Source organism: Ceratosolen solmsi, unplaced genomic scaffold, assembly GCF_000503995.2.
Source record: "Ceratosolen solmsi marchali unplaced genomic scaffold, CerSol_1.0 scaffold49, whole genome shotgun sequence".
Taxonomy (NCBI): Eukaryota; Metazoa; Arthropoda; class Insecta; order Hymenoptera; family Agaonidae; genus Ceratosolen; species Ceratosolen solmsi.
The window spans coordinates 966,496-988,656 of NW_011948450.1; the positions used below are offsets into that span (position 1 = coordinate 966,496).

Consider the following 22,161-nt stretch of genomic DNA (forward strand, 5'->3'; position numbering starts at 1 on the left):
GATTAAATTAAATGTGTTAAAATATACTTAAAAAAAGTTTGATGAAGTAGATCTTAATATAATAAGTTTCTTTTTAATGTACTTTCTCCCCTCTCTCTCTCTCTCTCTGCACTACTTAGACAATTAAGATAAAAATTTGTGGTATTTTCTTATATTTATTGTTGAGATATTAGATAATACTATAAAATTTTAATGAAGACAAAATTAAAATCATATAATCTCTGCTAAATTTCTGCTAAATTGATTGCTATTTTAAATAAAAATGAAAATTTAAAGAAAACTACGAAAATTGTTACTTATAAAGTTAATAAGAAACGTTTTAAAATATTCAGGACTCTACAATGTAATAGTATATGTAGTGATCCCTGTTTTACTAATAAATAAAAATTTGTATGAATTCAACTACAATTCAAGTATTGAATTAAAATATGCACACTACTTACTTGCACAAGATAATAAAAAAATGGTTTTCAATTAATCTAAATTTTTTTATAAATATTTAAATGCATAATTATTTTAAATACTATTTTATTTTCTAAATTATTTTAAAATGTTAGCTTAAATATAAAAAAATGTTCATAATTAAAAATTATATCATTTAATATGATTATATTAGAAATGAAATGAATAGCTTAGATATATTTAATTTTTTTATGAAACTTATATACAAGAACTATTTTTAATGATAATAATGAAACCATTTATAAATTAAAACAAAGATTTAATACTATTTATAATAATGTTTTTCATATTCGGGGATTTATTCTTCTTAAATGAGTTATTTGCTAGAACTTATTCAATTTTGATAGGTATTACAATTAATATCTTTTAACTATATTAAAACATATATAATCTCATTAGTAATAATAACTAAAATTCTATGTATTACATTACATATAACATTACTCAAATGCTAAACGGTCGATGAAATTTTTACATGACTTTTTACATGTTCAAATATAATAATTTCATGGTTAGATTATGCCCGTTAATAAATTATTTATCAGTAAATTATTTATATATGTTATAAATAATATTTAGGCATAATAATATGTAGTATAAAATGTAAATAATTTGAATTTTATACTTGAATTCATGATAATTACAATATGATTCCAGTGAGATTATGTTTATTAAATACCTAGAGTTGAAAACTTAAAAGAAGTATATATCTTACATAATACTATTAGTTTTTTTCTATTTTTTATTATTTTATCTTTTTGTATAGCTTAAACGAAAGCCTTCAAATAAACGAAAGAGTCATTTCTAGTCAATATATAAAAGTTGATGATGCTTTGCTTGCCTCTTGCCTGCTTTTTCGCAGCGTGTCGGCTCATTCAACTTTTCAAAGGATATGGTATATCTATGAAACAGCGGCGGACCACGTTGTAACTCTCTTGATGGGTGAGTGAGGAACCAAGAGGGTCAGGCAGCAAGAGAATCATAAGAGAAAAAATATGTGTTAAAAAATAGTGAACTGTACAATTTCTTTTTTAACACGAGTATTTTTTTGGTAATACTTCTTAATTCTAATTCAAATTTATTCTTTTATTTATTTTGAATGGCTGCTTTTGTTTAAATAGATATGTTCTTAATTATTATCAATTAGACTATTTAAATTAGATAGATAAAATATGTCATCCCAATTGTAATACTCATAATAAAATTTAATAGTGTAACATTTTATTACTATTCCACAAGTTATTTATATTCTACTTAAACAAATATTAGAATAAATTTAAACAGTGTTTTATAAAAATTTATAGATTTCAAATATATTAACTATTGATTAAATTTACCTTCATTAAATTATCTTTTATCTGCTATAAAATTTAATTATAAATAAAACTGACTGAAGTAAAAAATTACAAGTAACGATTATACATGATGTATAGATAAAATTACTGTTAATAACAATAATATTTTTTGGTAACGTGTATACTTCTTTTATAAAATCAACAATAATAATCGAAATAAATTAGCATACGACTAGATTGTATAATTAAAAATTATTAAATAATTTAGAAAATTGTAAACAGATTTTTTGCTAATATTCTGGAGCAATCAAAAGCTTAAACTTTTTACATACGTAAAAGAAAATATAGCATGATTTTAATGATATTGTTTGATTTACAAAATTTGTCGTTTATAACTAAAAAATATATTTAATAAAAAATTAATAGGTAACAAAAGTATGAAATTTAAATATCTGATATGATTATGAAATACGATAAAAACGACATTGAATTTAAAATAAAAAGGTAAAATAAATCATAATTAAAATTAAAAATAAAAAAATTAATTACAACGCAAAAATTTTGTTTGAATAAAATAAATATTACTATAACATAGTTTTATCTTTTCTGCGATTAATTAACCAACCCTTTTAGTAAATTTTATATTCATTACATATTGTATCCAAGTTTCATATATTAAATATATAATTAATATTTTATTTTTATCGTATTCATTTAATTTATTTTGAATAAGAAATATTATAATTTAAAAATATAATAATGATATATAACTTATAATTACACAAGCTTTGTTTATGGGTTAATAAGTATTTTGATAAAAATCAATAAAAATCCATATTCATTTATTTATTTTTATTATAAGTCATTAATATTATTATGTGCAATATGTTAAGAATATCTTACGAAAATATAATACAAAATATATTTATAATTTTTTAAAAAATAATAATGCTGATAATGATGCTGCTGCTGTTGCTGTTGTTATTGATGATGATGCTATATTAATGATAGTATATAGATTTTGTATCTATTTGACTATCGTGATACGTACTAGAGATTGCAATCTATTTATATGCAAAAAATGTATTTATAAACTTTTAAATGATATGATATCATACTATAAAATTCAGATATGCATTCAATTGTGTACATTTTCTCAAATTATTCTTCTTTATTGCGATTAATTATATTACCGTATTATTTATTTCATTACTTATGCTGTTTATTCTTTGGTTGATATCTGCACATTGCTCTACAGATAAAACTTATACATAATAATTATAGAAGAAAAAAGCAAAAATATATCGATAAGATTAGAAGAAATTTTATCAGTCTCAAAAAGATCACTGGATGATAGTTTACGAAAATCTAATTATATCGAAATAATGAATATAAAAGTCAAAATTATATACACAAATATGAGCATTGAAGCTGTATTGAAATAAATAATTAAAGAAGAAAAGTAATATTAAAATATAAATATGAAAATCTATAAGCTGGCTATTTAAAATAAAACATAATATGCGATACAAAAAGCTTTTCATGCTAATAAACTAATACTCTAATTAGCGTTAGGTATATCGATAAATTCTTGGTTAAAGCATAAGGTACGTACTAATGATTCTCGTAATCTTTATACAGCGCGACGCCATATAAATGTTTGAGTCGGTATGTACCTTAATTAGGTGCACAGGCTTACCGTCTTTTCTTTTTATTACTTCTTCTCTTTCTTTTCATCCTATTTTCAACTTAAAAAGACTGAGAAAGAAGTATTTAGAAATGGTTATTTCGTCGACCCTAGACGCCCTCTTAATAGTACTGTCGGCTTTTAATTTAGACTTACGCAGTTAAATAACTATAAAACATAATACATAATAGCAGCTGAAGCTCGTGTACCATATGAAACGTTTCATCCGTTAGCAATATACCGTGCGACTTTAAAAACCATAGGAGAGTTTAGTCGACAAGAAACATGCATGTAATACAGCAAACCACGTACTGAAGTTTAAAGGAATCAGATTCGTATCTTATGTATATTCTTACATATCTTGATATTTTAATTTTATTATGCATAAAAAAAATTAAAAAAAATTTAAAGAAAGAATTAAAAGAAGCATTGGGAAATAGACAGAAATAATGAAAGCATATTCCTAATTCAATTATTCCATCTTCACTAGTTTTTTTTACCTTACAAAGAAGTTAAATGAATTAAAATATTACTTTTAAATATGTATATACTACTTTTACAAAACTATTGACTCCAAAAGTTTCTAACACTCCTATTATCAGACTTGTTTTTGTCGATATAATTATTATCATAATTTATTTGTATTTCTTGTTATTTAAACATTATGTAGATTGATATTTTACGGAATATTAAAAGTAAAAAATTTCAGTCAATGTTTGGTCAGTTGTACCAGCTGTAAAAAGGTTGATGAGACGCTGGCCTTGGCTGCTGAAAACTCTGACCATAATGATTGGCAAAAGCTTGATGTTGATGAGCTGAGTGTAGATGTGCTGCTGCAGCAACTGCAGCTACTTGCTGCATCCCGCTTGGAAGACTTGGAGCTCCTGGTGGTGGTGGCGGACTTGGAAGACTAAGTCTAGATCCACCACTATTTTCAGAAACAAGAGGCAATGCACTCCATGATGTCGAGTTAACACCATGTTGTTGTTGTTGGTGTTGTTGCTGTTGATGTTGGATAGGTGATACGGAACCAACTGAGAGCTCGGCTGTAGTAAGTTGATCCGACGCTGAATTAGAACTGCCTGAGTTAGGTCCCATTATCGTAACTAAAGAATTAGGCGTCGGCGGTAGTTGGTGCGTTGATATATTTTGTTGTTGGTAAGTAACAGCAGAAGAAGTTCCTGATACCGGAGACGGTACTAATTGATGATGAGCTACCGAATTTGATGGTAGTGATAATAAGGAACTAGGATAGCTCATAGAACTGGGTAGCCCATAAGTAGATCCTGAACTCATAAGACTCGTAGGCAATCGTACTGCATCAGTTGGCAATTGGTGAGATATTGGACCATGCTGTGATGGATACAGATCTGAAAAAAATTCATTTTCTTTCGAGATTTATCACTCCATTACAACTTTTTTAATATTTCTTCATTCCTATCTTGCACTAAAAATTTTAAGTAATTTTTAAGCATATAGTTTACACATAATTTGATAGGACCATATTAAAATTAAATTACTTTTTTTTATAAAAAACTTTTTTTTTAATTAATTGATTATTAACTGCATATTTTTAAGTTAATTTTTTTAATTATTTAAAATAAATCTAAATTTTCGATTTCACGGTTATTTTTTCTCTATTAAATACCAATAATTCCTATTAGATAAAATATATAATAAAATACTATGAATTTAGAATAATTACTATAATGAAATGAATTTTAATTGTGTAATAAATGGTTTTGCAATCATTTCTATTATTCATATTTAGCATATGACTTCAGCATGATGTAAATTAAAATGTAATATGCATTAATATAAATACAAAAATATTTATCTATGAATCTAATTGAAGTTTTTAAAGAGATTTAACATGCAATGCTGAAGAATGCTTTTATCCACAAATTAAATAGTATTAAACTGAAATGAGTATTTTAATTTGAATGCCAGTTTAAATATTTATATCGAGACAGAGAGAATAATGACATGTGTAAATATTGTCTAAAACTAAAATTAAAATTAATAGTATTAACAATAAAATTGGTGATTATTCTAATGCAAACATTGAAATGTTGTTTTTAAAATTTAAAATAAAAGTGTGACGGTTCCACGACTTTACCTTGAGCGGGTGAGAAATTGGTGGAGTCTTGTCCAGGCCCATGAAGTCCACTGGCCGTAGAAGAGGGTACATGGGGTTGACTTGAAGGTATCGCACTACTTGAACCTGCATGAACGTGCGTTTGTGAATGCGTATGTCCAGCGGTTGCAGTTGAAGGATGTAATGCATAGGAGGCTGCTGCAGCAGCCGCCGCTGCAGCAGCAGCGGCGGCAGCAGCGGCAGCGGCCGCAGCAGGATACGGCACAGATCCTACGTAACCACTGGAAGCTGATTGCTTACGTAACCTAGCCCGCCGATTGCTGAACCAAACCTGAATGCGTGCCTCGGTAAGCTTGGTGCGCTGGGCAAGTTCTTCGCGAGTATAGATGTCCGGATACTGAGTCCGTTCGAATGCGCGTTCTAGCTCGTCCAACTGTTGGGCTGTGAAAGTTGTGCGACTGCGACGCTGTTTACGTTTCAGTTGAATACCAGGTTCACTTTCACAATCAGATCCCGAGCTTGTCTTTCCTAAATATAATAAAATATTATTTTTTTATTACTTTCTCGATTCTTTAATTACATCATGTATATTGTCATTGACAGGGTGTGATCTTTTAATCAACAATTAATTAAATATTATAATGACAACAATAAATGTTATACTACCTATTAAATAATAATAGTTCTAAAATAATTTGCATTTATAAATAATACAATAAAATATTTCGTAGAATAAAGTGCAAATTCTTTTATTGTGATTCTATTATTGTATCTCTAATACTTGTATCTTTTATTGTTCTATAATTTAATGAAAATCTATTTATTATATTTATTAATATATCCATTAGTATATATTAATCACGATAAAATAGTTGAAAACGTATTATTTCAAGTTTTAAATATACTTATAAAATTGAATACAATTTTCAGTTTTTTATATTATTAAATTAAATTATTGAAATGAAATATTAAAATATTCTAATAATATATTTCTTGATGAAAATATAGTAAATAAGCTCGGGTTTTAAGTAAAAAGATTTATTAGATAAAAAAAAATTATACACATATTTTATATATCTTTAATTTTATTTACCTAATTATTTAGTTGTACCGAAAATTTTTACTTTATTTATATTTAATATATGTTTTTTCATAATTAAATTTAAATTTAATTAAATTAAATTTTAATCAATTTAAAATTACTTTCTTAGACGAATTTTTAGCATGTAAATTTTACTTAATAAATTTTACATAATGATTTACTATGCGTTATCTCAAATTCTAATATTTTCCATATAAATACCTGATACAAAAAAAAATTGAGAACATTTAAAAAAATACTATTAGCTATAAAAATATTTTATTATATTTCCAAAATTATAATATTTAACTATAACAAACAGTAATAAATAAACAAATAACATATTTTTCTATATTATTATGTCAATTTTTATTTAATTTTGACATTATTTTGAATAAATCAGAAAAATAAAATAATTGTATAAAGTTCAAAAATTTATATTTGCGTATACATAATTGTTATGTATACTCCAAATTTAAAAAATTTAATTACAAAAAAAAATTAATGTGTTAAGATTGAATAATTATACATAAATGTATAAATTAGATCAGAGGAAATAAAAATTATTTTTATAGTTTTATTACTTTTTAATTGCAGAATTTTTAATTTTTTGCATTTTCATGCCATTTTCAAATGATTATTTTTTTACTTTTTGCATTATTTATTCAGTATAAATAAATATCATTCTAAAAATAAAAAAATTATTTTATAGTTTATATTATGGATTAATTGATTTTATAAAAATATTTAAAATATGAATATTTTATCAATATTATAGCTTTTATTTATTATAATAATATTATTAGACTTTTATAAAATAAATATATTTTAAATACCTTATATTATAAATAGATATATGAACATATTTATTACATACAAAAGCGATAGGTAAGAAATATATGAAAAAATGATGGAAATGGGGAAAGACGGATCAGAAAGTAAAGAAAAAAAAAAGAAATAAGGAATAATATTATGCCCTAGAGTCAAGTGTATGTAAAATTTCACTCGCTTGAATCATGAGTTATAATCTGATTGAGAGGTTTCTTTTCTGTTGTAAAAGTACGATTTTGTTGGCACGCATACGATGCCGCGAGCGACGCATTGGTTTGAAATCCATCAAATAAAATCCAGCACGGAAATTTTTTTAATCCTTTATGTTCTATACATCATGTTATTGTGACGATTAAACAATTTTCTTACACATAATCATAATAAATAATTTTTTTCTCAATTAATTATTTAATCTTATTTAATTCCGTTTTAATTTTATGAATATATAATTGAAGAATAGTTTCTTCTAAACTTAATTTAGAAATAGTAAAAGTTAAAATTTGTGGCACTTTGTATAAATTTAGAAATAAATATGAGTTATTATTAGTTGAATACATTTCTTAAAAAACTAATTTTTTACTTTTCATTTTTATTATAAAAAATAGTGTCTAATTAAATTTTTGATACAGTAAAAATATAATTTATATACTTTTATTCTAATTGCTAATATAATTAATAGAGAAAAATTAATTATAATTAATGCAATATATAATATTTAATAAGTATTTTACAAAATTCTTTATAACATTAATTTTAAAAAAATTACACGTTTCCTCATTTAAGTTAAATGTATCAAACATATATAAATTTTATGAAATTCTTAATAAGTTAAAAATAAATTCTTTTAGTGGAATAAATAAAACTAGAATAGAAATTATGTTCAATAATAGTAATTTACTAAAAAACAATAAAATTTATTAAATACTATATTTAATTTTAAATAATAAATAGAATAATTTCATTTTTCATAATAACGTATTTTACCATAATCATATTTAATATCATAGTTCTTTTCTATCTAGCAACCTATCATAAACTGTAAAATTAAATTTAGAAGGCCTTGTAGAAGAATTGATATTATTTATTATTGATACATGTTTAAAGAAAAATTATTTTAAATTAATAAAATTTATGGATACATTTTTTTAAATTGTACGTTTGTACTTGCGTTTTACCGAACATTCATATATACGCGTATTTTATAGAGGTGTACACATCCGTTTGTGATCCTTTTTGTTTTTTTCGATTCGGCGAGCTTCAAAAGAACATTCGACCGCTGCAGGTTATTTCACACTCGGCTTCCGATCGACTCTAGTTTCTTTGTTTGCGGCTTCGAGTGACCTGCAGCATCATGCCCTGTGTTGCTCCTTTAGCTCTCTGTCTCTCTCTCTCTTTCTCTCTCTCCCTCACTCTGTCTCTATCTCACCTCTTGAACGGAGCAGGTGTGAGAGAATGAGAAAGAGAAGCAAATGGAAGAATCGACGAAAGGGGGAGTGAACGAAGAAAAACGAGCAGCCATAGGAAGCAAAAGAGCGCGTAAAAGAGTGTGAGAATGGAGTGGGAAAAAAAGAGGAAAAGAAAAGGAAACCAAGGGAGAGAGAAAAGAGTATATCAAGAAATGGGATACGTTATATAATCTCACGTTTTCCATAGCTTACTTGTCAAAACTTACAAATTCATTAAATAATAATTTGCAAACTAAAAGAACATTTGATTAATGTACAATAACATATTACCTAAACCACATTCTTAAATAAATAAAAATATAATTACAAAGAAGAATTCGCAAACTTTCTACATATACACTTTCTAACAATTTACAGCGGTGTCAATCTGTATCGATAATAACAAAATGCAATACTGACAGCGTCGGCATGTTTGAAGTCGCGTGCGACAAAGCTCAAATCACCGTAACTCGCCCGAGAAACACCCGCGTCCGACCCATTCATATAAACATAGCCGAAAAGTCGAAAAAGAAAAATTTGTATTCAATGCCTGCAGTTGCTTACAACAGACTTTAAAATAAAAAAACTCCTTGACAACCATTTATAGAAGAGTAAAAACAAAAAGAGTGAAATGAAAAAACATGTAACCGACACCTCGCTAGTTCTAGAACTATTTATATTTATAAAAACGTTTGTAAAACATTGATGAACCTTTCCTCACTAATTTACTCTCTTCACTAAATAAATTGTATTAAATCTTCCTTGAAAATTTCAAATTTTTGCAAAAAATATCTGAAAATTTTTATTAGCCTCTCTCACTATATATATATATATAACGCACACGAGGTTAATCAAAATACTTCAATACTTTTCAATGATCTACACATTCTTTAGACGGCGCGTGTGTTTAATGCCAATTTAACACAAATGGCAGCTGTATTGTAGACGATACAGAGAAAGTTAATGTATACATCTTTTCTTGATTCATCTATTTTATAAATTTATAATTTAATAATAAAACCAACACCCAAATTGGGAAATTTGATCAATTTTTTAAACAATTTTGATATGAAGTAGTTCAGATATATTTATAAGCTTAATTTAAATGATAACAGTTTGTTTTAAATAGGATTTTTCTTTTAATTTATGGAAACTAAGAAAATAATAATTATTTAAAAAATAAAATAAAATAAAATATGTATACAAAATTAAGTTTACTAATAATTATATTTAAAAAAAACATTTGCAGATATGTTGAAGTAAAGTAACAGGCAAAATTGATTTCTTAGACTGTAATTCTTTTAAGATGTTATAATCTATAACTGTAAACCCAAACCAATAATAATAAAAATAAAATATAATAATAAAATTAAATAAAAAAAATAATAATTTAAGTAAGTATTTAAAAATTAGAAAAAAATATGGTTCATAAATGACGAAAAATCGTATAAATTACAATGTTCGCATTAACTTAACCTATTTAATAAAACACTTACGGAAAATTAACTTAAGAGAAAATTTCACGATTAAACTATTTCATATTAACTTCGTTATGACTGAAAAAATGATGCTGCTTCATAAGATATTTTGTTATTTTCTTTGTATTTTTATTTCCTCTCGGTGTATTGTAAACAGCAGTCGACGTTTATATTCGAATTTAATAGAAGGTTGTAAGAGTTAAAATTAGTGGATGAGCGTATACTTTACTCTTAACTTTAAAAATATGTAATTTTCAATTTGATTTTAAACGGAGGAGGTTGAGTTACTATATTCGGTATAATGTATCTTACTCATTGTCTTTATACTCATTCTTCGTCTGTCTTTATTCGACCATAGAAAAAAGAGATCAAAGTGCAGAATTAATCCGTATATATTAACAGGTTATAGTTAAAATATTTTGCTAATTTATCGACTTTCCGGGCGTGTCTATCTCATTCAGTAACGTAACATATATATTTTTGTCTGTATTAACTTCGCTACTTTGCAATTTTCAATGTACAGTAAACTAACCTATATCGCTTGCTGAATTTGCTAATATAAATAGATATTAATTATATATATATATATATATATATATCTTATATTTTTTATATTATAAAAAAATTATGAATATATTAAACTTAATTTTTTACATTTATTTCTTTTTTATTATTTATTGATACCATAATTTTTGGTTTTAAACAATTGCAAGTGCTAATCATATTGATAATTTTAATCAAGAATTTTGAAAAGAATTTAATTCACAATTATTTAATTTTAAATTATAGTAAAAGACAATACTTGTATAAAATAAAAACTATATATGGCTGTTCATAAATTTTGTCGGCAACGGCTCTTTTAAGGATTCTATATTTTCCATTGGCAAACATTGAAAATCATCGCATATTGTAAATCTACTATGGGCAGCAACTGGCTTGCCCGGTGGGCGATGCTATATACCTTCTGTCTTTTAATGTCTCCAAAAGCTCCTTAATCTATTTTCCAAACCACATTCTAGAGTTTTGTAGAAGAGCTGTAAACGCGGTAAAAGAAGGAAAAAGGAGACCACCAAGGATTTTTGTCAAAAACTAATTTGACATGCTTTTCGCCAGATCCACGTAAATCAATCATCCGCTCTCCTACTCCCAGCACGCTTTTGTTGTTCGCTTGCATGCTCACTTCTCTCTGAATTACTTATTCTATATTCCCCTCCCCCTCACTTCGCTCTCTCTCTCTCTCTCTGCCCCCTCTCTCGACCTGTCTATTTCTTATTCTTACTCATCCTCTTTCATGAGTTAAAAGTAAAAATTTTTTCCAACAGACCTCCGTGCTTTAACCCCCCCCCCCTCGTACGGTATCGTCGACACTACGTTCACACTGTATTTATATCACCCCATCTCTTTCTCTCACAACCATAGTTTTTTCTTCATTCATTAAATGAGCTTTTGTTTTATAAAATTTAGTTCAAAATGAAAAAACATTTTTATGCAATTAATTATTTTAGTAAATATTCATTTTTCTCACAGATTATAGGAATGATCCTTTGTTTGTAATTTTTTATGCAATAATGTAATATACATAGTTTATTTGAATTTTTAAAAAATATAAAGCAGTCTGCATAAAAAAATTTCTCTCCTATTTTTGAAAACTCTCTTCTCTCTCTCTCTCTATATATATATATATATGTATATATATATATATGACTATCTATCTATCAATCTATCTCGTACACACTAACACACACATTCACTTATTTTCTGCATCCTACCCTCAAACCCGTCTATACTATAATTCTTATAGTTGTTTTCTCTCTTTCATCTTTGCCGTCGGCTACCTTTAAATTATCCTTGCAATGAATCTTCTTCGGCACACATTTCATTTATCTTATCGTTTCCCTGCTCTCTCTTTCTTTCTCTCTGTCTATCAGTCTATGTCTGTCTGTTTGACTATCATTCTTGTTCATTTTTTTCTTCCATTCATAAACAATGTAATACAAAGAGCAAAAAACAGATAAGAATAAGGAAAAAATGTAGAAAATGTTAAATATGAATGGAAATAATTAATATTGTAGGCAAATAAAGAATTAATAGCTAAAGTATATTATAAAATATTCTTTACTTATTATGTTTTTAAATCATTACGTATTGGTAAATATTTGACTTCCATTATCTAATTATAATTATTATGCCTTAATTGTTTAGATAATTTTATTTATTTTATATTTAAATTATAATAAAATTATATATGACTTTATGAAATATAGCGGATTTTTAAAGAAAGAATTTCATTTAAGATTTATTCATAAAAAACAATTCATCCATAACCATAATTTAATCACAAATTAATCACATACATTAATATTTTTCATTTTTGTTACGAATTTTTTCTATATTTTGTATATTTCCTTGACTACTTTTTTGATGTATTGATAAAATCGTGATTGACTTATATACGCTTTTATGAAAATGCTATTAATGTAAAATTTTACTTTATTTATTACTTTATAATAATTAAATATTTATTTATTTGTACTTTATTGAGTTTTTCCGTATTTTTTTATATAAAATTCTTTAAAGTTTTCTAAGAATTAAAGTATATAATTTTTATTTTTTATATAAAATACCAAAAATAATGATGGAACTTACGAAAAAAATAATTAACTATGAAATATGTAGATTTAAATACATTAGTACATTTACATTATAGATGAAAATTAAAATGACTTGATAACATGTATTTTATAGTATGTATATATTTTTTCTTAATTTTTAATTATTTTAAACTGCAAATAAATAATTGATTTCATTTATTGAAATTTAATATTCTAAACCAATTATTAATTAATTATAAAAATTAAATATTGAATTATCATTACATAATATAGATTAACATATAACTTAAATCAAATATTTTTAAGTATAATTATAAATTACACACAATAACACTTATTGAAATGTAGCTATGAATTTTTTGAAATATACAATGATAGGAGATTAAAAAATTAATACATAACGATGAAAAAATATAAAATTAATACAAATTATTATTTCAGAGGATTTACATTTTTTTAATTGTTTGTATTAAATAATAATTAGTTCTAAACAAATATACAAATAAAATAATTTCTAATTCAATTAAAATTCATAGTGAAAATCATTTAAATTTCATGAAAATCTTGGAACCAATTACACGAATAAATAAAAATCATAATTGTTAGAATTAATATTTTGAATATTGTAAACATAGAACATCTAAAATCGTAAATATTGTTTTAAACTTCATTGTTATCATTATTGTTTAAATTATATATTAATATAGTAATATTATAAATTTAATTTTAATAATTACAGTTTATGCATAAAATAAATAGACAATAAATAATATAATTGAAAAATATTGAAATACTGCATTTTAAAAAATAATAATCAATACAATTAAACATTCTCTAGAAATTATCACTAGTATTCGAAAAATATTTAATGAATGAATAGTAAACAATTTTAAGACAAGTTATATTTTATTATTTGCAGTTACAAAACAGTATTAAAATTGTTATAACATCTAAACATTTTTGTTATAAAAAATATTATTTTTTTAAGACAGTTATGAATAAATAAAATTATAAAATAAATAAATTATCAAATATATCTTTAAATTATCTTTAAATTTAAATTCTTTATATTCAAAATTCATAATACAAAATGAAAATATCCTTTACACAAAAATATTGATAATTATTTAAAGTATAAATTTACGATTTATTTTTTAATTGTATTATTAATAGATTACATAAAAGATTCAAATTTGCAACATTTTATTTAAAAATTTTTAATTCTTACATTTGATACAAAAAAATCACATATCAATAAATTAGTACCTATAATACGAGTATTAAATGAAAGTTCCAGTTTAATTAACAATGAATCGAATAATACGTTTGAGCAAATAATCCACATTATTATCAAGAATATTTATAGAGTGATATCTATAGTTTCAGTTATATGGAAATGAATTAAAAGAAATACAAATTTATTAATAAGGTATGAGCAACAGATAAAAAGATTGTTTTTATTTTATTTTTAACACAGTCATAGTAAAATTAATTATTTACTATATAAATAATTAGTTATATATATTAAATTGAGTAATAAAAACTCGTGTTTTATAACTCTTTTTTAAGTCTACACATAAATTAATTTTTATATATATAAAATAATAATTTTGGCTTTGTTTACTTTAAATTTTATCTGACTCTCTCTCTCTCTCTCTCTCTCTCTCTATATATATATATATATATATATATATATATCTTTCTATCGTTCTTGCTTTCCTTCTCTGAATATATGTATTTCTTATAAATTTACAAATCTTTTTATACAAAAATATAACGGGTTTTTTAAAATAAGCAGTAAAGTAATCAAATTGTTAGTACAATGGTAATCTTATATTTTTTGAAAAACTTATTAAATCTTTTATTTATAAAACGTGTTTTAATGGAGGTACGGAGTTAATGCATTTTCATCAGGCTGAAATTTGATTGGTTAATAAAAATACTTTTATATATCACAATTTTTTACATATTATTAATTAAACGATAAGCTATTATAATTATACATATTCGCTCAATTAAGCAAACATATTATACTTTAATAATATTTCATAATAAGTAAAGTTGTACAAATATCTAAGCTGCTAACTATTTTTAATTTAAGTTATTATTCAATTGAGTAAACGGTTTCTTCATTTAGAAAATTATATGGAATACAACTTAATTAATATCTTAAAAGTATATTCTAAAAAAGCAATTTATTTATTTCATTTTGTTCATTTTTTCTTTCATAAAACAAGAGAAGATAACAAATGTATATTAAATTAAATATATATTGAAAATTATTTTCTTATGTTTACTATTTCTTAAATTCAGACTACAATATGAAAAACGGTAGACAGGTAGTTAAAGAATAAGTAAAATAAAACAAATAAAAGAAACAAAAATTTAACATTTGTATTCTTCCTTGAGTAAATAAAATCTAAAACTTACCATCTACTAGTTTTGAATCCTCTGGATCTCGATCTCTTATAAGACGAGATATTGCAGAAACACTAGGAGCGGTTGTTCTATCACATACACCATCCTTAATTAACCGATCTCGAACTTCCCAAGAAAAAATGCTTGGATTGTCACGTTTGTAGATCTCAATTTTTGATTCAACCTCAGGTGTGGCAACACGCGGTTTGCTGCCGCCAATTACTCCTGGTCGAATACTACCAGTCTCCTGATAGCGATTCAGAATTTTTGATACACAGCCATGTGAAACTCTCAAATTTCTGTTAATTAATAAGTAAAAAAAAAATTGTTTTAAAAATGTTCATAATACAAAGTAACTTATAAAATAATTCAATTTTGATAGAATAAATTGTTGTTAACTAATAAGTTTGTGTAATGGTTATAAAATTTTATAAATAATAAAACGTTTGATACTATAAAAAAAATTAACTCAAATTATGTCACAACCTTAATTGATCAAAGAAAAGAAAAATATTTCATGCAAAATATGATAGAATTTATTAAAAGAAAAGTGTACAAAAATGATTTCAATGTTCAAATATTTATTTATTAGTTATTCATTTATACATTTTACTGTATATAATTGGTATAATTTCATAACAAACAGATTTTAATTGAATAAAAAAATAATAGAAAATATAAAATATAGAAAAATCTATAATTTATATTATCTAAAAATTCTTTGTAACTAAATAAACTAATATATTATTATATATTAATCTATTAAAATTAATGAAAATTTATATACATATATATATATATATATATAAGCACGTATGTATCCATGCATGTATGCATGCATGATTATTCAGTATGGATAATCATTCAGTATTAAATGAAAAAAGGTTATTATTTAAACACATAAAATGTGCAATATTTCAGAAATTAAATAGTAAAAAGATAATATTTTTAATAATTATAAATAATATAATTAATTATTTTATATAATATGATATATATATATATTAAATTTTTTATTTTTTAATTTTAAAAAAATTAAAATTTGATTCAGTATTATGCATCGTGGATTTTTAAAATAACTAATTTTATACAAAGATAAAGTTTAAAGAATTATAAGTATTTGAAAGTAAACGATTTATAAAATTATGACAATTAGAATCTATATTTGATAGTTGTTAAATTTACCTCGATATTACACAAGGCCGTACACCTTGTGCAGCCATTTCTACAATTTTTAAACGTATATGATTGGGTAACGGTCGTCCATTTATGAAAACACCACCTAACTGATTTACCCGACCTTGTCCAGGTATCGAGTTCAAATCTAAAAGAAAAATAAAATGGTTTTTTATTATTATTATTTATTATATTATGATACAATCATGTAAAGCAAATGGCAAATTTTATGAAAAGTCAAAAAAAGAAAAGAATAAAAAATTAATAAATAAACACCAACAGCATGTATACAATATTAATGAGAAACAATATAATAAATTGCAATTCAAATTTTTAGTAAATATAAAATATATGAGACGTATTGACTTGCTTTAATTATCATAACTTCGTATTAGATTTTTCTAAATAAAATACAAATTATTACTTCGACCCTAAATTTCCAAATAAATTTATATTATTTTGTATTTTACACTAATTTTTGGAATTAACATTTTTTATAATTATTAATAAAATTAAATTTTGCTCGAAATAAATCGATTAAATAATTATAACATACATTTATTAGTAATTTATATTGATAAGAAAACGTATTACGTACACGTAATAACTAAAGAGAAAATAACTAAGGAGAATAAAAAATCAAGTTGTTTAATAACAAAACTGTCCGTGCTCTTTTAGATAAGCTCAGCACTTTTATCGCATATTTTTCTTTTTTTTTTTTTAAATATTTTTCTAATGTTCAAATTGTCATTACAGCGTAATTATGCTAGTGTATTGTACTAAAACTAACTGTTATTGTATCGTGGCCGTTTTGTGTAACTATTACGTGTGAAATCTTGGTGAATTGTCTGAAAAATAGCTATAATATTTAATGTTGTAAGCTCTATTAACAGCGTGAAAATTGCGCAGTCCTTATAACCACATTGCGTAAGAAAGTTTTCTGCTATTAACGATTGCGAGTGCACCGAAAAAAAATTGTAATTGCTATTGATTGAATAATTTAAATTGATATAAAAATAACAATTTTTGACACATACACTCTAGTACCTTCCTATTAATTTTACCTATTTTACTATCATTTATCTTATCTTTAATTATGCAATAAAATCACATGATTGAAGTTTGATTATAAAATTAACATAAATATTCTATATTATTAGAAGAAAATCTATTCAATTGCAATCTAGTTTATATTTGAGTTATTCTTTGAAAATTTGTTCTCTTGTTACAGTACTCATTATGCATTAATATATTGTTAACAAATCTTATATTATTGTTATAAATATTATAGTAATGAATTATTTTATTATGCATTTAAACAATAAATACAATCTAAAATAATTTTTTTTAATCAATCACATACTACTATTCTAAATAATAAATATTATAACTTATAAATAAATATACATTTTTTTTTTAATTTACATAATAAAGAATACTTATCAGTTACTAAAAAAGGAATAACGAATAACCATAAAGTAAATTTAATATTTTATTATAGAAGAGGAACAGATTATATTATCAAATTAGAACATATGTTACGTTAAAGAAATTATAGGCGTACCCGTTTAACTAATGGTACAACTTTTTAAACGAATATTTTAGGAAAAATACGTTTATATATATTTAAATCGCAGAGATAACATATGTTTTCTCTAAATTGAGTTTTTTCTATTATCAAAATAAATAATAAAATAATGTAATGCAAGATACGATTTCCATATTTACGAATAGGTTTTAAAATTTATAACACTTCAAACATGAAGTATTGTTTTTACTAAAATGTATAATAAACCATGTATTTTTTTATATTTAATATACAATAAAAATATTAGTAAAAATTTTTATATATAAAATATTAAAACATAATTATTTTGTAAAGCAAGAACAAAATATTGTATTATTAAATATTACTATTATTCTAAGAACTTCTTATTTATAGGGCTAAATATAAGTTTTAAATACTGATTTAATCAATAATTTCCAACAATTGGTTGGCTTTCTACCATCTGGGGAAGTGCGCCTACAATAAATCATCGAATTTTATGAACAGGATCCTAAGGCGTGACGTGTCTAACTGCCAAAAGTGCATGGAAAGTTGCAGATTATTTTATATCTGAAGAAGTAACTCCTAGAAAGACATCGCGAAGACCAGCGAGAAAATGAAAACAGTTGTTTGTAAAAATTTTTTCAACGTTTGTACTAGAATAAAAAAAGATGAATTGAATACAAAAAATAAGCAGAAAAAATGTCTTTCCTTGAAGGACTGTAAACGAGCGCGAAACGATTCTTCAGTCAAGGATCTTGAAGAGTTTTTCAGCTTGTTTCAGTTTGTACTAAGATCGGGATCTACAGTTTCAAACAAAGGAAAGGCACTATTCTCATAATAATTTACAGCAGTCATTAATGAAAATTTTCCGGTGATTCGACACTGCAGGTAAGGTCATATATCTATCGTCATTTCACTCTTCCGTCTATTCATCTTTCAGTATTTCTATCTTTCAATTTTCGTAGCTTAGAATATGAGATTTGCTAATATTAGTTTAAAAGGGACAGAGACCGAGTAAAATGGTTAGTTCGTTATGTTATGGACCGTCGGCTTTCTCTTCCTATCATAAAATGCACGTGTAAGAATATAGTTCTTCATGCGCGCATATATTTCAATAGATAATTCATTCATTCTCTCTTTCTCCCTCTCTCTCTCTCTCTCTCTTTCACACCTTTTCAATAAGTTGTATATTCTTACATTAATTTTAAATATAATTTCAAATATGAAAAAAATATGTAAATAATAAAACTGAATAGAAATCTGATACAAAATTTTGGTAACCACAAACATTTTAAATTATTTTTGTTGTAACATTCTAAAATAATATAACTATTTTATTTTTATTTTCAGGTATGATATATAATTCTTTATATATAAAAAAACTTTTAGAAATATTCAAATTTTTATTCCAATAAGAAACTTGAATGTGAAAGTTGGCATATTAATTTTGAATTGACATTGTTAATTTTCAAAGTTTTATAATTTTCTTAAAGTTCTTTTTGGAAATATATTTATATGTATATAATACTTTTTTTAATATGTATAGATAAAAAGTATATTTATATGTGAATCATAAATGTTTTACTGCTCTATACTTTTCTACTGCTCTCTACTTTTTTAAAACTGAGTTATCATTTATATTAGTATTCGGAAATTTCTTTACCCTCATTTATTACTTTTTGGTTTCTATTTCTAACTGTTTATTTAAATTTTTTATTTGAAAAATGATTTCATTTACACATTCTATTTCCTAATTATATATAAATAATTATATTTAATTTATAGAATTTAATTTCTAACCAAATAAAAATGAAGAATTAAAAGTACTACTCTAATACTAATACAATTTTCTACTAAATCAATTTTTCAATTATATTAAGAAAAATATATTTTTAGAATATTAAATATATGTATATATATATATATATATATATATATATATATATATATATATATATACAATACATTTATAAATTTTAAACTAGTTTACACATTCTAATTAAACTTTTATTGTTTTCAAGCTTGGAACCATCATAAGTACGTAATTTATAATTTTACTTTTAGGCTTTATAAATTTGAAATGAATGTTTTGAATAGTCTATTTATAAATTAGCATGAAAAAATTTTTTTTAGTATCATTTGGTTGTGTATTCCTTTAATTAATTTTTTTTCGTTTCTATTATATTTATATTCTATTCTATTAAATAATTAAATTAATTAAATGATATTAAATAATGTCTGTATTTAATATATTCTTCAGAAATATTATGGGAAATATCTTCAATTAAAATCAAATAAAAAAATCATTAATATTAATATATTTTATTTCTTTTTACGGATACTAATACTATATTATTATTATTAATAATTTAGCACTATTTTCAGATACTAATTTGAAAAATTTTGTTTTAATAGATATAAATTATAGTATTATAAAGATATAAATATAAATGCTTAGTTTTTAATAAAAATCATTAATTTTTAAAACAATTTTCATTCAAACAGTCTATATTTATGTATACTTTAAACTTATCAGCATACATATTAAGATATATAGTAAGTATTTTTATAACAATGAAAATTTATTCTAAGTCATTTAAAAAGCTTAAATTTTTTATATAAAACGATTGTTAGATAAAAATATATTTGTATGCAATGGAAGCATTCACTAAATATTTTTATTGTCTAGAATAAGGGATTCACAAAGAAATTCTATTGTCGATATTATTATAAATTAGATGAAAGAATTTAGGTTTTAACCATGTTAATAAAGAAAATGAATATTTGTTAATGTACTATAAGTAAAGATATTAATTTATATTTTTTTATAAAATCTAATATTTTTCTATAACCATAATAATTTTGTTTCGATAAATATAATTTTAATTTAATAATTTAACTTGAAAATAAACTTTTTGTAGGTACATTTAATAAATATTAATAAATATTAGTAAAAATTAAATATTAAGTAAATATTTCAAGTACTACCTTGGAAAGGATATGCAGAGAAACAGGGCCGCATCATCGAATAGCTTGAAGTAATTGAAGTAACCGTCATTTCACACCTTTCTCCACCAATTGCCCCCTTCAAATAATGTCGATATCACTTTCGTTATCTTTAAATAAAAAAATACTTATATTTTGAATTTTATGTATAGTCTTTATTCTTAATTTTTTTAATTGTCTCACAGTGTCACTTACACTGAATTTAAATATAATTATTATAGTTTTCGCATTCACTGCATTAAAACTTTTTATTTACATTAATAGTATCGACTATATTGTTTCATACATTGTATTTAGTACATTTATATAAGAGAAAATATATTTACGTGTTTGTGTAATTATTAAGTTATTAATTAATGATCTGTATGATATTAAGTTGTAGAGTAAATACAGCACTGTTAGTTTATAGCTTTAAGTCAAAAAGTCTTCCTTTTTTTCTTCGGTGATTCTCATTGTCGTTGTCTCTCTTTAGATCGACTTCCTGATCTTGACTGAGCCAAATACCCCAGTTACTTTTGAATCTTGTGTAGAATGAGAAATCAGGCCGCGCCTACTTTTGCCGTCCCAAAAGTGCCGCTTACGCACTGCTAGTACTTGGTTCATTGATGTAAAGGAGTGAGATGAAGAATAAACTATCTACCTCACAGAGGAGGTAGAGAGATAGAATACTGTATGGACGGTTGGAAATAAAAAGGAAACAAAATTGTGCCCCACTCTATATATTGTGCTGCCTGGTAGCAGTACCAGGCTAAATGGTGCCCATGAGGGCAGGGCGCGCGTAGTCACTATCCCCACCTCTTACAAACAGAGGAAACCGATTGTAGCGGCGGTGCTTTTGATCCCCCTGTCGGTCTCAGGTGAGAGGCTTGGCGTGGAAACGAGTGTCGAACCAATAGAGACCTGTATCAGTGGCCCAATACTGTATCTTGCAGGCCTGGCGGTCCAGGACACGCCTACATACCCCTCTCCTACTTCCTTTTCTATCGTTTTCGTTTTGCTTACTCTTACTTTCCCTCCCACTGA

General features: G+C 24.2%; 1 protein-coding gene across 2 annotated transcripts; it reads right to left on the reverse strand.

The window, feature by feature from the left end:
- Positions 1-3,932: 3,932 nt before the first annotated feature.
- LOC105366544 (protein gooseberry) lies at positions 3,933-21,648 on the reverse strand. 2 transcript variants are annotated; one of them, XM_011505029.1, is made up of 6 exons: positions 21,465-21,648; positions 21,121-21,248; positions 16,593-16,731; positions 15,420-15,706; positions 5,564-6,070; positions 3,933-4,814 (listed from the first exon to the last, which is right to left on the reverse strand). In XM_011505029.1, exons 2-6 carry the CDS (start codon positions 21,188-21,190, stop codon positions 4,165-4,167), a joined length of 1,653 nt encoding a protein of 550 aa, XP_011503331.1. In that variant the 5' UTR covers positions 21,191-21,248; positions 21,465-21,648; the 3' UTR covers positions 3,933-4,164. The 2 variants fall into 2 exon arrangements, with proteins under 2 accessions (XP_011503331.1, XP_011503332.1); XM_011505030.1 differs by having other exon boundaries at positions 21,121-21,217; positions 21,465-21,487.
- Between the last annotated feature and the right edge of the window lie 513 nt (positions 21,649-22,161).